General features: G+C 32.7%; 1 protein-coding gene across 1 annotated transcript; it reads left to right on the forward strand.

The window, feature by feature from the left end:
• The first annotated feature begins 5,718 nt into the window (after nucleotides 1-5,718).
• Nucleotides 5,719-7,613, forward strand: LOC149410754 (uncharacterized). Its single transcript, XM_089648067.1, has 2 exons — nucleotides 5,719-5,825; nucleotides 6,818-7,613. Exons 1-2 carry the CDS (start codon nucleotides 5,811-5,813, stop codon nucleotides 7,430-7,432), a joined length of 630 nt encoding a protein of 209 aa, XP_089504193.1. The 5' UTR covers nucleotides 5,719-5,810; the 3' UTR covers nucleotides 7,433-7,613.
• The last annotated feature ends 9,562 nt before the right edge of the window (nucleotides 7,614-17,175 follow it).

Genomic DNA, 17,175 nt, shown 5'->3' on the forward strand with positions numbered 1-17,175 from the left:
TGGCCTCAAATCTAAATTAATTAAGTTTTCTATGAATGTGTTACCATCATTTTCCAATTAACAAATACGCCATTTAGTACTTTACTCTTATAGTAATGAAAAATAATATTATTATAATTCTACTAAAGCTAAACGATAGAAAAAGCTTCAATTTATCCAAAAGATATCTTTTGGTATTCTAATTAAACTGATTCATAGTAAAGATTAATATACTAGTGATTTCACATGAAGCTTCGCCTTAACCGGTTGGTAGGTAGCTGAACAAATACGTCAGGTTCGTACAGATGCGTCGTAGGTTCAATTCCCCTGTTAGTCCTCCATCATTGTACAGGGTTTTCAAATAAGAGGTATTATTTTGAATAGCTCGCTATTTCGGTAGATGTTACTTTTGAAGCTGTCATTTTTTAACATTTGACAAGTAGAAACTACGCCATTAATAAAAATGGAACGATACACGCTTCAACAACGCATTGAAATTATTAAAATTCACATGAGGGAATCAAATGCAAATCATCTTGAGTGATGAGGCCCATTTCCACCTCGGTGGCTTCGTCAACAAGCAAAATTGTCGCATCTGGGGCTCGAAAAACCCAAAAGTTATTGTTGAAAAGCTTCTCTAACCTCAACGTGTTTGGTGCGGTTTATGTTCCGGCGGAGTCATTGGACCTTACTTTTTCGAAAATGAGGCTGGAGCAACAGTTACGGTGAATGGATTGCACTATCGAGAGATGATTAATGATTTTTTATGGCCGGAATTGGATGGTATCGATTTGAACAACGTTCAATTTCAACAAGATGGCGCTACGTGCCACACAAGCAACGAAACCATTGATCTTTTACGATTGAATATCAAAATAACACCTCTTATTGGAAAACCCTGTACAAGAAACATATTCTGTAGTTGGAGGTTTTCAAATATTGTCAGTTTAAGCCAATGAACCTACTATCGGAACCAGATGAGTTAATAAGAAGGACTGGTTAGTAGCGGAGTGGTCCTAAGCTATGGGTTCAATCCTCTGCTAGATAAGTCATCCGTTATTGCAAAAGCAATATTTTCTAACTGCTCTTCATAACCGTAAAATGGATGTCTTCATTTTTTTACATTTGATAATAAATAAAAAAGCGGATCGAGGAAAGATCAAGCTATGTGTCGATTAAGGAAAAAAATTGAAACGATTTAAAATTTAAAACTATAAATAAATATTGAAAATCCCAAAACACTTTTCTGAGACAAAATTTTTTGGAGGACACCGACCACCAGGGTCGTCACATATAAATCGTTCCATGCTGTCGAACTCAAGAAGGAGTCGTAGAAACGACTCGTTTTCGTGTGACAAAAATGTCAACAGTTTTGAGCGTGCGATATCGCAGCATCTTAAATTGTGATACCGGTAAAACAGGCAAAGCATACCTGATGCCTATGCTCTAAACTCTAAAGATTGAAATCCGTTTGTCGAGATAGGGTAATTTATCCAACGGAACGCCCGTTTCTGCACAGAGTCAAGGGTTCTTCCTTGTATTTTAGGGCTCAAAATGAGAGAGTTGGCTGACAAAATTAAAATTTTTCTAACGCTTTTCAATTTTAATAAAACCGGTTCCTCAGACAAATAATATCAACGGTTCCATTGACTACGAAGGAACTAGTTCCTTGTAACCGGGACAGGAATATCAACCATCTCTACTTTACATTCAATGACAACTCTGGAATCAAATAAAATGATAGTACTATCCCTATCAAGGGTTAACGAACTAGCAAGGAAAGGGGCGAAAGCACCACTTGTAGGATCCGAGCCGGCCGTAGGACCAGCAGCTTGCCACACAAAATAACATATTGATAGGTGGGTCAAATCCCAGCACTGCAAAGAATGAGAGAGGGCACCTGGAATGAGACAATACAAAGTGCTCATAAAAGGACCAGATCCTAGACAAACCAAGTAACTACTCGATATGGACAGAAACTCGCCGAGGGAACTGGTAGGACTGCTAACGGGACACTGCCATTTCAGGAGACACATGCAGATATTGGGAGTGGAAATGTGAAGAGGATGAAGAGACTCCAATTCACTTATGGTGCCAATGTCCTGCCCTGGTGGGAACTAGGCTCAGATACCTGGGGAGACAGACAGAAGAACGAGAAGACAGCCACATACCCAATAACAACCCTGGTGAACTTCATTAAAGGGACTGGGTTGTTGTTAAAATGGGAGATAACACAATAGGCCTATGGCCTATGCTTACAGGAACTACATGTAAACCGAAACGTACATGTATGCTGAAATAGGCCAGGCAACAAAAATATAGCGCGCTTATAGCGTGGTCTGTCACGGGCCTATATCCTTGCTTGCTGGAGCTAAATAGACTGTCTCTTAATCAATAAAAATAATTTGTTTTGGCAACCCTGGCTGCAGCAGTTTGTTAGTGGTATAATTAATATGAGAGAACGAGATATTTTGGTATTTAAATTGACTCACTTAGCATTTTACCAACGACTGAAGGCAGGGCCGAATTCAAATATTAAAAAAAATCATTCGAAGTTTTAGATGAAATTTAGTTAGTCATCAAAAATTGCAACACCTTCAACATAAATATAAAACATATCTATGGAACTATATGTCACAAATTTAAAAAAAAATTTCAATACCGAATAGAACCACGCGTTCAAATCACGCAATACAAAACAGAGTCTAGTCGGCTAGTCGATCTATAGTCACGGCTCCCTAAAGGCTTCAACTTTCTATTATTCTATTTATTTTATCATTTTATTCTATTTTATTTTCAATTTATTCTGTTTTTTTTTCTTTGTTTTTCTGTTCTATCTTTTTGTTTTTGATCATATATTTTTTGTATCTCTATATGGAATGTGTAGGACTGCACTAACCTCCCCACATACCGGAATAAACACTTTTATTTATTATTATTATTATATAATTTTTGTCAAAATTATTTTTAATATATTTTGAAATGACCACGCAACATCTCCACAGTTAGTAAAACAATGACAGTTAGACTGCATGAAAATCTGTATCAATTGCAGTAGTGTTTACAGCTATAAAAAATAAGTCAAAAACTTTTATTCGGTGTAAATAAATAATTATATTTTTTTGATATACAAAAGATGTTGAAGGGACCACGCTTGCCACCCATGTTTAATGCCTGTAGTCCATGGTAAGTGTTCTATACATACTAAATCAATTCTTAATGCTATTTTTTGAATTACTCGTACCTACATTTCCAATACTTGTGTTAATTTAAAATACCATATAATATTTTATAAAAAAACATTTCTAATGTATCAATAAAAAAATATAATAATTTTGATTAAAAATATATACATATATTTCCCTCGCGGAAACGTAAACTTATTTGTACGCTTTTATGTTTGTTGTAAGATTGTTGTATTATTTGCTTAAAGCTTACTACGGGAATATAATTTTTTTTGTATGATTTTATGTTTATTGTAAGATTGTTGTATTAGTTGCTGATAGCTTACGACGGAATATAAACTTTTTTGTATGCTTTTATGTTTATTGTAAGATTGTTGTATTAGTTGCTGATAGCTTACGACGGAATATAAACTTTTTTGTATGCTTTTATGTTTATTGTAAGATTGTTGTATTATTTGCTGATGGCTTACGGCGGGAATATAAACTTTTTTGAATGCTTTTATGTTTATTCTAAGATTGTTGTATTAGTTTCTGATAGCTTAAGACGGGCATATAAACTTTTTTGAATGCTTTTATGTTTATTCTAAGATTGTTGCATTAGTTGCTGATAGCTTAAGACGGGAATATAAACTTTTTATCCCGCTTTTTCTATAAATTTCGCATTTTTTTCACAAACTTCTCCAATCGAAATCTTGATCCGTTTTCACTCACAAATGGTACTTCATGACATTCTGTATTTAAACTTTTTTAGTTCACCAAACACTAAACAAGTAGAATAATTTTTTGTTGTTTTTGGATTTTTTTTATAAATAAGTGCGCGAATTAATTAAACACTGATGGGCGGGAGTGTTTTTGAGTTTCATGTACTTCGCACCTAAGACAATTTGCGACTGATTGTTATAACTCTTGACAGGCCAAGATGCCAAACAAAACGTCTGTAACCAAGTGGGTCTTCCGACGACCCCATGCATTTTTATTTATTTATTTATTTATTAACGCCGATTATAGCGGCTTTTACAAAAGAATAACATTTTTTTTACTTATTATAAATACAGAATATACATGGATAAAAAAAATATAAATAAAAAATACATAAAAGAGAACAATAGAAATGGTTATTATAAATACAATGCAACAATGTGTATATATAAACAATTAATTTACAATAAATCCCGGATAAACTAATACTTTAAAACTGTATTTGGTTATATTCAATCAGAGAAGCGCTGACATACAGTTTTAATTAAGTGGTGTTTGTATGAGGATAAACTAGCAATGTTTATAGATTCATCCAAAACATATTGAATTAATCTTAAGAATAACTCACTTCAAATAAGTTTAAAATCCTTTAATTTTTAATTACTTACTTATTGTAATAAAACAATGTACACTCCTCTTCCAGCCACAAGCTAATGCTTCTATGGAAGAGGGGTCCTGAAATATTGATCATATATTGTAACAAATAAACAAAAATGTACTTATATAATAAATATAATAAATATTATTATTATATTTATTACCAAGTACATGTAGGCGATTCATTATGGAATTGAGTTCAGCGTTAGATCCTGTATTGTTGCAGTGATAGGGTAATTTGAAACGAACTGATCGACTAGGTACACGGAAACATATTAGCGAAAGAAGTTCAGGGGAGTTCAACAGGTTGGTAACGATTTTAAATAAATAAAATAGGTCAAAACAAATTCTTCTTTCTTTTAATGTATCGAGTCCCAATAAATGTAACAGAGAGGGGTAATTAATGTTTTCGATAAGTATTCCCAATTTAAAATTAATATAACGTAAAAATTTATGTTAAACGCGCTCAATTTTTTTTATGTTGGACGCGCTCATTCTTCTGTCTTATGGGCTTTGAAGGCGAAGCTTAATGCCAAATCACTATTTTGATTAATATTTATAGCGAATAGGTGTACATTATGAATACCAAAAAATATGCTTTAGATAAATTGAAGGTTTTCCTATCGTTTCGCTTGAGTAGAATACAAATAAATAAACAAATTACTCAATATGAACGGGTAAAGCCAAAAACTTAAAAAAAATACAGTATTATAGCTAAGATTATCTGTAACAGTTTTTTTCATAAAAACCAGTTTTTTGCTTGAAATCGAACGTTTCTAGACTCCGTTTGTCAAGCGATTTGAATGCCTATTACCTACATTATAAGTTATACCAAGAATATACACATTTTCGGCTTGTAGCTTCTTGTAGAATTCAGTAGAAAGTCTTGCAAGAGCAAGAAACAATAGTCCAATACATGTCACCAAAATAATAATAAAACAAGTTACTTCAATTTGTTATCCTGGTAAGTAACGTGTAAAAACTAGTTTTTTGTTTTTAGGTTAATCACGCCACCATCGTCAATAAAATTTTGTGTTTATTCCCATGTAGTAAAGTCATGTCGGGATTTTGAAATTTTAAAATAAACAAAAAAATCACTTTGCACTACTCCCTAATGCCGTCCTGTTAAACTGGTATTGAATATATTATAATGTAATACATACATCGATTATAACACGTGTATATGATACAAGTTTTTCGTGGGCATATAAAGTGCGAGCATACTGTTTCACTTCAGTTTGATTCCTAATTTCATATTAAACTAACTAGGTATTTTAGCATTTCGCAACGATGAAGCTATTATTGGTAAATATATTAAATAAAATACATGAAATAAGATGATGTTTGCATGTGGATGAGTAATTATAACGTGTGTTTTTATGAGAGCAGTATAGCTATTATTACTGTCAACGCTTTAATATTTAATATAGCGCCAAAAACCGCAATAATATCATGGTTCACGGATGCCCATAAACATAATTAAAAAATGGTACCCATGTTAAAAACAAAACAAAATAATGGCATATTGTTATTAATAAGACTTTCTGTTTTGGGTATTTTTAACACAGGGGAAAGTATTGAGGTTGGAGAAGAACCACCAGATAACTCTGTCTAAGTACACTCTCCTTGCTTTATTCACATTAGAGAATATTCAATATTCAAAGAATTTCAATCCTCGGTGTGACCAACTTCGTCTCCGAGATCAGAGTTTTTTCTTCTGGTGCCCTCTAATTTAAATGTGCTAATTATTTTTATGGGAAACATTGATTTAAAGAAGTGTATTATATCTATTTATCGTTCCCTAATAACGTTTTTTTAATGTTTTGAATTTTTATATATTTAATAAGATTTTTGGTGGTGTCATAATTTTGTGAAATTCTATTTGAAATTCGAGAGGGCTAGGAGAATAAACACACTAATCATCCAAATAATATTGTAATTCTTAACTGTCACTTAGATTTCGCAGCCAATCGCAATTATTTAAACATGTAGACTGCTAGTCTCGCTGCCTTTGACAGCTTTTGACTACTGCATTCAGTCCTATGCTAACTCAATTTCCTGCATTAATCCTTCTTCCAATATCCTTCATAATTCAATCAGTCTTCCAGTCTCTCCCGAACATACTGTTTGTTAAAAGGAATTAATCTTTCATGACGTCTTTCAATTTCCTCACAAGTCTTTCCGTCTTTCGTGAGGCATGCTTCCAAATTTCACTCATCCAAATGCTCTAAGGGTTCATTTTTAATAATATTTCAATAAATTATGACTTTATATAGTGTTTCTTGGTCTTGTTGTAGATTTCCACGGCTGTTCTAGCCTGTGCATTTGCTGCTCCCCAAGGAAGGTTTGAAGACGAAGGCCAAGTAGTTGGAGCAGGCTCTCCAATCGTCCGCTACAACTATTACCTTCACAACACCCCCGACGACGAAGAGATCGGCCGTGTCGTACCGAGATTCATCACGCCCCCTAACCTAAAGCAAAACAAGGTCATCTTTGTTAAGGTACCACTATTGCCTCTCGCGAAACAGGGCCCCATCGACCTTCCAGCTAGGGTCGTCGACAAGACCATTGTCTACGTCTTGGTGAAGAATCAAAAGGAGCCCGAGCAAATCAAGATCACAACGGAAACCCCTGCGGCACCAGAAGTACCAATTGTACACGTAGTCAAGTACGACGATGATAAGGACATCGAGAGTACAATCGTCAAAGGTGTCTCCAGTTCCAAACTTTACGGAAAAAGGCCATTCACAGAAGATGAGGTTAACCAAAAATTGGAGAGAGTCAAGGGAGTCACGAATTTGAAGATCATTTCTTCTTCAGTAGATTCTCTAGTGAGACGTCCACAAGGAATTTCTGCTTCGGGAGACATTCAGACATTTGATAACGATCAAAATTCAGGAGACTATAACTAAACAATTTGATCAAATTTCTTTGCTTTTTTAAATATAAATTTTCTATAACAAGACAACATTGTTTTATTTTCTATGATATTCCCGGGTTACGAATCACGCAAAAACTTGACAATAAGCCCTTGAGGTGATTTTGCACAAAAACGGCGCTATACAAATCATCCAAATATGAATATTAATAAGGAATTTGAATCAATTAAAAATAAATTATCAACACCGACATTCAAACTAAAATACTGGTATTTTTAAGTTCATTTTCATGGTTAAGGCGATGCACTACGAAGTAATTTAAAATCATGTGTTTTCGGTTTGAAAATTTGGTCGTCTAGAAATGTTTAAGATGCTTAAATTAAATACTGCGAGTAGAATACTTCCTGGCCTTTGAAATAATCAAATATTTTTTAGATAAGTCTTTTTATAAGTCTGTGAAAACTGCTTTCAAGTTCAAAATCTCCTACTTACAAACCCATTTTCGGTTATGCTTTTATTATATAATGTGGCAAATTAAATTATTTATAAAATGATCGAAAAACATTTAAATATTTGTGCCTGAACATCCACAAAATAAAATAAAAGGCACTTTTTGGCCATGTTTTTTTCTTGGATAAATAAAAATAGGTGGATGGTGTTAAGCGGGAATTAAAGCCTTATCGCCATCTACGTAAAGTGTGTTATTGATAGCGGCTCGATTTAAAATATTACACTACGTAGTGCATCGCCTTAAATTAATTCTCCAAGTTTGGATATTTTTAAGCTCACCAAGACGTCATCCTCGTGGCGTCATCCGTGCGTGTGAAAGCACTATGAAACAATACATGATTATTATTAAGGGTTTGGGTCCAAAGAAGACACCAGGCTTCGACAGAATTAATGGCTTAATAGTGAAGAAAGTGTTGATCTCCGCCAAGGAGGAGCTCTTCCAGGTGTTGGACACGTGAATGAGAAGGGGAGTTTTCCCCACAGTATGGAAGAAAGGCGTGGTCCGTATCATTCCAAAAGGGAACGATAAACCACGGACAGATAAGGCGTACCGTCCCATCACCCTGCTGCCTGTATTTGGGAAAATACTCGAAAAACTGATCAGATACCGACTGCGGCAAACTTTGTCACCACCCTGCCATCGAAAATTTGGCTTCGTTCCCGGTATGTCTACAGAGCACGCAATTTCGTATGCGCTTGAATGGGTGAAGGCTTGCCCTAAGAGGTATGTGATTGAGGTCTTCTTCGACATCACTGGTGCTTTCGATCATGCGTGGTCGATGGTGAATATATCTAAGCTAAAATAGCGTAATTGTTCTCTAAGGTTATTAAAGATAAGCGCAGATTATTTGAACAACCGTTCTACCATTCTGTAGTACAGGGATGTCAATATGGGTTGTCCCCAGGGTTCGGTTCGTGGTCCATATTAGTGGAACATTTTGTTTGACTACTCCTCCAGGTTGCCCTTGCCCGAGGGATGTATCTCGGTCGATTACGCTGATGAAAAATTGCTTTTGGTTTCGGGGAACAGCAGAAAAGAAGTTGAGTGTAAAGCTGAAGAAGGTTTAAGTGCAATTTTAGAATGGGGTAAGAGACATCGTTTGACCTTCGCTCCTCAAAAGACCATGGGTTTCCTGATGAAGCTCTCTCAATAGAGGGAGAAATCCCTGAATCAAATTGGGAGATTCAAACTTTAAATTAGCAGAAACCACTAGGTATTTAGGCGTTCTCTTGAAGTTCTCGTTCTCTCAATCGTCCTCTTTCTTAGCACATGTTAAGAGTGTATCAAGCAGGGTCCAAGCCCTCTTCTTAAAACTGAGAAGGATCTCAACTATCGAATGGAGTGGGGATTGCGTTCCAGCGCTTCGCCTTCTATACAGAGGGGTGTATGTGTCGCAAGTCACCTATGTAGCCTCTGTGTGGGAGCATTGCCTGGATAATTTGTTAATCCAGTCGGCACTCAAGAGGGGCCAGCAAATCCCTCTGTTGGCACTCTCGGGTGCCTATAGAACAGTTGCTTCGGACGCTTTTTCAGTTTTTGCCGGCATATTGCTAATGTGGTTCATTAATACATGTGTAATTTACCTAACTGAGAAACCAATTACAGATTTCCTCAATATACTATTGTATTATGTATCTTTAAATGTAAACACTTTACTTACAACAACTAAAAGATATTATGCTATTATAACAAACGTTATTTATGTTCTATACTTTCATACTATTTTTATATTCTACTGTATTCTTCCATACTTCCTTATATTACTATATAGTCATTTACATTATTTTATGTTCTTAAATATTCCTTAATAATATGTAATTTTATATTCTTTTAAATTCTCTCACATTCTTTATGTTAATGTTTAGAAAATCGACCACCATAACACGGGCATGTGCCTAGCATGGTGGTCGAAAAATCCGCAATGCATGTAACAAACAATTCAATGAAATCATGGTGAAATCATCAAGACTAGGCTACAAGTTTATCTGGGCAAAAAATGGTAACATAATGATGAGAAAAGATGAATTAGCCCCAATCATCGACATAAGGCAGCCGGAAGACATTCCCTCCGAATAAATAAACAAGTGACCATAATACATGTATGAATACTTAATCATTGTTCAAAACGTCTGATGAAATTTTTTTGCATGAAAACTTTATATGTAAAAACACAAGTGAACTAAATAATCATTTTAAAAATGTTAATTTTTCAGTTCTAAATATGAACATACGGAGTTTAAGAAAGCACTTTGATGAACTCTGTGTCCTAATCGAAAGTCTAGATTTTTCTCCTAGTATTATTATATTAACAGAGACACAGATGAAAGAGGTAATCCCCTATAACCTGCCAGGATATAAAACCATTTCATCTAAATGCAAACATACTGGACACGATGAAGTCACGGTATTTATGAATAATTGTCTCATGAAAACTGCTTTCGAGATTTTAGATTTTAAAATAACAAATGCTATTAAATTAAAATTTAACCATAATAATTATAATTATCTGCTAATAGCTATCTATAGATCACCTTCACTAAATGAATCTCTCTTCAATAACGAACTTAATTCGCTTTTAAAAATGACTAACAGAAATAACTTCAACTTTGCAATACTAATCGGTGATATCAATATAAATATAAATGAAATTAACAAAAGAACAAACTGTATAAATGAGTACTTAGATTGTTTGTCGTGTGCTGGATATCACTCTTACATAAACTCACCAACTAGAGAAAATCTGAATAACTCCACGACTCTAGATCACATATTTGTTAAATCACACAAACACTTTAAAACAACATCTTCAACTCTAATAACAAACATTACTGATCATTACCCAACATTTTACCGACACAACATCTTAACTGCAAATTCAAAAGAAAATTCTGAAACAGTTGAAAAAAATAATATTAATTACCTTACATTAAATAATCTACTTCTTTTGGAAAATTGGGATCAAATTCTATCAATATCAAACCCATATTCAGCATTAGAATCGTTTTATAAAACTCTCCAAGAATATATTTCAAAAAGAAAAAATGATAATGCAAATAATGATACCAAAAAAACGTAGAATATTATTAACGAAATAACGAATAAAAAAATAATAGTATCAACTGAGGTGAAGGAGATTAAAATAAATAACAATATTATAACTGACAAATCTGACATTGCAAATAACTTTAACAACTTCTTCACAAATATAGTAGACCAAGTAATTGAATCATCCAGTAAGATTGCTAATACAGCGCCCGTTGACTCATCTCTGCTTTTGGTACCAACAAACAATTCAATTAACTCATTAGATTATTTTACATCTATCACAACTAATGAAATTGAAAAACACATTGACAGCCTAAAACCAACTAATTCTTCAGGAATTGATAATTTATCAGGTAATACACTAAAAAAAATAAAACAATTTATTTTAGCTCCTTTGCAACATATTTATAATATATCCCTAAAAGAGGGGTATTTCCCAGAACAATTTAAAATCTCCACTATAATACCAATTCACAAATCGGGTAACACGCACATATTAGACAATTATAGACCTATCTCCTTAGTTTCAAAACTTTCAAAAATATTTGAAAAATGTATCAAAAATATAGTTATGAAATACCTAGAACAAAACAATATTCTGTCCGAAAATCAATATGGCTTCGGAAGTAAATTAAGCACTGAAGATGCAATATTCGATCTGACAAAAAATTTATACACATCTGTTGATCAAAATAAAAAAAGTCTAGGTATATTTTTAGACTTAAGAAAGGCGTTTGATACTGTAAATCACAATCTACTCATAAACAAAATAAATCAAATAGGTTTAAAAAAAGATGCACTAAAAATTCTCACTCACTATCTCAAAGAAAGATTACAAAAAACAAAAATAGGGAACTTTTATAGCACAGAAACAGTGATAAAAAATGGAGTACCACAGGGGACTGTGCTTGGCCCAATTCTGTTTCTAATATATATTAATGATTTATGTAATGTTGTAATCCCTGGTAAAATTGTATCTTACGCTGATGATACAGCAATAATAGTAAATGGAAAAGCCTGGCCTGTAAATTTTTTAAATGCAACAAAATGTATTTCATATGTCTTATCATGGTTAACTTATATAATATAATAATGCTAACTGTAATAAAGTAACATGCACCTCTTGCTTTGAAATTGGAAAAATTGAAAAGATCAAATATTTGGGTATATATATTGACACAAATTTAAACTAGCAACCACAAATTAATAACACCGTTTCTAAATTAAGATATCTGACGTACATATTTTATAAACTTATGGCAGCGAGGGGTCGCCAGTATGATAGCGATGTGTGGAGTGTGATTTACGGTGGCTGCCGGTACCGTAAATCAGTGTTCAAGGAATTCGGATGATTGAAAGATAAAGGTCTGCGATCTTTGTTGAATTTATTTGCGAGAATGAATTTACAAGTTATGCGAACGCGGAGACGGTGGTAGTGGAGACTGGTGGTCTGGTCGAAAGTTGAAACTAGAATGACGGAGAGTTGTCTTCCCGTCCGCGCCTAGCTCTTCCGGGGCTTCAGGCGGCGGAGTAATTATTTTAGTGTTATCATATTATGTGGGATGAGTTAAAGTAATCCCACAGACTTAAGGAAGTACTCAATGTTGACAAATTGAAAATGATTTATTTTTCTCTAGTGCAATCCTCAATTATGTACGCTATATTAGGATGGGGTGGCGCACTAGATACATTTATAAAACCACTACAAATAGTACAAAATCATATTCATAATCATACAACATTACCAACAAGTCTAGTGTTGACGTATTTCTATGTCTACATAAAATTATTAAAAATTACCTAACAAAACAATAGTAAACTAAGTTTAAAGTGCTCTTTTCTTCTAAATCGTAGACCGCGCGTTTAACCAGATAATTTTTATTAAGTGGAGTGGCTTGTTTTAGTGTTTTTTTTTACCTACTTTCCAAAACTGCCACGAAGTGTCAAACTTTACCTACTGGAAAAAAAATCAACATTATTTTTCTCTTATTCCGCTTCACGTGACGCAATAGTGAATACCGATTACTATCTTATCCACTTAAAAATAACTCTTTGTACGTAAAGATCGCATAAAACAACATAATCATGAATACAAAGTGCATTGTATGCGAAAAAAACATTGACACTCCGTCAGATTTTATATGCTGTAGTGTCTGTGAAATGAACTACCATCTTGGCTGTGCGGATATTACTGAAACCTCACGCCGTAGTGCAAGAAGTTTACAATGGAAATGCAAGAAATGTAATAGTAAAAATGCTAAAAATACCAAACCAAAAAAGACTAATAACGACATACTATTGAACAACGAGCAAGAACCGCCATCTATCATCAAACAAGCAAAACAGTCTACTCAATTGCCGAAATCTGCAAAACAACCAAACGACACGGACAACTTAACAACCACAAATATAGATGGCGCTAATGGTCCTTTAACTTCTCAACTGTTTATTAAAGAGCTGACTGATTTCAAAACATCCATTATGAAATTCGTGGAAGACAAATTTGATTCATATGTACGCAAATATGAAGCTCTCATCTCACAAAATAACGAAATAATAAAATCTATCCAATTTATGTCAGATCAGCAAGATGACCTAAGAAAACGTATAAATGTTATCGAAAAAACTCAAGAAATAGCCAATGAGGAATTAATTACACAAAAAAATCATAATAATATGCTACTAAGTACTATCTCTAAACAAGATGAAAAAATCGATAAATTGGAGTATTTAAGCCAAATCTGTAATATCGAGATAAGAGGTGTTCCGGAGTCCGACATTGAAAATAATGCAGAAGTACTCAAAAAAATTTCTAAAATTATCAACTACGAAAATACCGGCGTGCATTCTGTATTTACAAAAATCTACAGGCTGGGACCGAAGTTCTCCGACAAAAATCCAAGACCTATCGTAGCGACGTTCAACACCACAACATCGCGGGATGACTTCCTATCCAAATTCAAAACTTACAAAAAATCCACAACCACTATGACAAATAAAATAAATACAAGGGATCTAGGATTATCACAAGCCGCCAAACACATCTATGTATCCGATCAATTAACTCAAAAAGGAAAATTTTTGCTATCTCAAACAAAAAATTTTGCCAGAGACAATAATTACAAACACTCTTGGTCCACCGGAGGGCGCATTCTTTTGAGACAAACGGATACTTCCAAGATAATTTCTATAAATAATATTGCTGATCTGGACCGTGTTAAACGTCAATTACTGTGACTGACGATACAAGCTACTATGCTGCTATATCACTCCATTATACCAGACATTCATGATTGTATTATAAAATGCTTCTACCCGATATTCTATTATACTCAATGTGTATTCTTACTTTACCTAATGGCTATTAGTATGTCTTCTAATATTATATTACATTAAAAATACATAAAGACATTCCAATAGCATTTAAAACTCATAAACAATCTTATTGCAAAATCATATGCATCTTTTCATTCGCATTGTGGTATGTTTCGCTTGTTAATTTAGTTGCATCCTCGATGATAAATTATTTTCCTCACCAAACTAGGTCCAACTAAAACAAAAATATTTACCTTACTATTATTCAGTATATTGTTTATATATATTTTAATATTGTTAACTCTGTAAACATAACTTTTTTCTCTGATTCTTCCATGAGCCATACCACGAATTTCGACAAACTAACACATTCTCAAAATAGTGTACTCTCCTTCTTCTTAGTATTATTATTATTATTTAAATCGATTGTTTTTTGTTTTTGTTTTATGAATCACACCACCACTAGGATACCCTACATGAGATATAATGTATTTTTCTTTAATCTATCAAGCTCATCCATTTTTAACACAATTAGTGAGTTTATATTATGTAATCCCATTCTTACAGAAAAACTATATCTAACCAATATAAAACATATTTTCATCCAGCTTACTTATGTTGTAATTAGTATATATAACATCACTAGTGCTCTACTTATCACCAACAATTAATTTTTTTTTGTAACTTTTAACAAAAAGAAATTGAAGTATATTTACTTTAAATATTTCCATCAATATACTAACTATTCTAATTATTGCTCTCCTAGCTCTATCATAAAAACAACTAAAATATGTATTAAATATCTTATCTAACAGCTAAACCATTCTGAAACACACACAATTACTACCATCCTTATTCCAATCTCAAGTCTTTTAATATCTTTTGAGAATCAAGTATATAATCTAATTATCACTACTTTCCTGGCAACTTTTTATATGAGTCATAGCAATAATAATTATATGTGTACTCAATATAAATTCTTACACTCCGAACTAGATTCCTCTGCTTCTATCATAATAACCTTAAAAAATGTCTTATTTCATATTGTATTGCTCAATATTATCACCATACAAAAAAATAAGAAAACAATTTTTGTCATAAAAAATGAGTGATATAGTGAATAAACAACTATGTACAAGTAGGCATGTGTATATGTGTGTATGTATGTATGCATACATATATATATATGTGTATGTATGTATGTATACATATATATTTGTATATCTTTGTATGAATATGTATGCATCTATAAATATGAATAAGTGTGTGTGTGGATGTATGCGTGTACACGCGTATTTACGCGCTCATACATGCATGTACACTTACACAACCAGAAAAGAGAGTTATGTATTTGATCTTTTCCTGCATAATAGCATGTCTTAGACTTCTAAATTTTTTATTTTTTTTGTTTTTCTTTTATTTTTATTTCTTCTTTATTCTTTTTATTTTCCTTTTTTTTTGTCTTCTGCTTTCTACTTTAACATTTTTATATTTTCTATTTCCATTATAATTCATTCTAATATAATCTTTCATACTTTAAACATGTATAAATATTTAATTCATATGTTAACACTAGACCTCACATACTAACTATATACCATTGGTCGCCACGAGACAGGCAGTCGCCTAGTGTGGTGATTTAATGTATCACATGTAAGAAAATGTATTATTGTATTATCATGTATTCTATAAATAAAATAAATAAATAAAAAATAAATATTATCAAGGTTATATATAATAAAAAGAGGAAATTTTCGACTGATCAATTGTACAAGGAATCTCAACTATTCAATCTACGTAAACTATTCTTACTTCAAAGCCTGAAATATGTCATGAAAAACCAAAACAAATTTCAAAAATATGAACCCAAAATCAACTTTAGAAGAAATCATGTATTTTATACCCCACAAACCAATACCAAACTAATGCAAACTCACAGTAGCTTTATTGGACCTCGCACTTTTAATCTACTTCCAAAAAAAATTCAAGTAACAACTAAACTAGCGCAATACCAAAAAGAATTAAAGTTGTGGCTGTACAATTCAAATGTTGAAGCATTATTCATTTAATTTTTACTTTTTTCTATTTTGTTTCTGTATAGTTATTATTATTTTATTTTGTGTTCTTTTAATTCATATATATTTTCTTACAATCTTTATTTTTACTTTGATTTTTTTTTAATATGCACCTCTTGCACAATCTTTTAGACTAACTTTAATTATAATCCTACCGGTTTTCTTTATTATGCTTACTGTTTTTTATTTTTATTTTTACTGTTACTTATATATTTTTAGGTACAAAAATCTAATGTATTAACTTATATTACCCACGCACAGGCTGCGCCTTAGTGGGTTCCCTTTCCTATTATTATAAAACTTATAATGTGAAATATATAAATTGGGAAGAAATAAAGGAAATAAATAAATAAATAAATAAATAAATAAAGAAACTCAAAAAAAACTTTTAAAAAAATATACGCATTATTATTTAATGTTGTTTATTAGGCTTACATTTTTACGGATCTTCACATCTATCATGAGGGGATCGCATTTCTATAGCTTTCAGTTTGTTACTGTTCTTTTTCGGCCAGTTATATGTCACTGTTTTTTCAAGAAAAGGAAGATCTCGGAAGGATAAAGGAATGAGAGATATAGACATCCGCTGCAAATAACTCCTCACCCTAGACAATCCTCACCCGATCAATCCTGCTAAGTCACCAAAAGTAGCGAAACACTTCAGGTTACCTATGGCAGAAGTTATCCAGTAGGTAAGTTATCGGTTGGCAGTACCCATAACCGCTTTCAAAATAATTCAATAAACCAAATCATTTTCTAAAAAAAAACTTTTTTATTTTGAATTATTTTATTATTGCATTAAATGTTAACAATGTCATCAAAACATTTTC

The sequence above is a fragment of the Hesperophylax consimilis genome, chromosome 27 (genome assembly GCF_061612785.1).
Source record: "Hesperophylax consimilis isolate HC1 chromosome 27, BYU_Hcon_1.0, whole genome shotgun sequence".
NCBI lineage: Eukaryota > Metazoa > Arthropoda > Insecta > Trichoptera > Limnephilidae > Hesperophylax > Hesperophylax consimilis.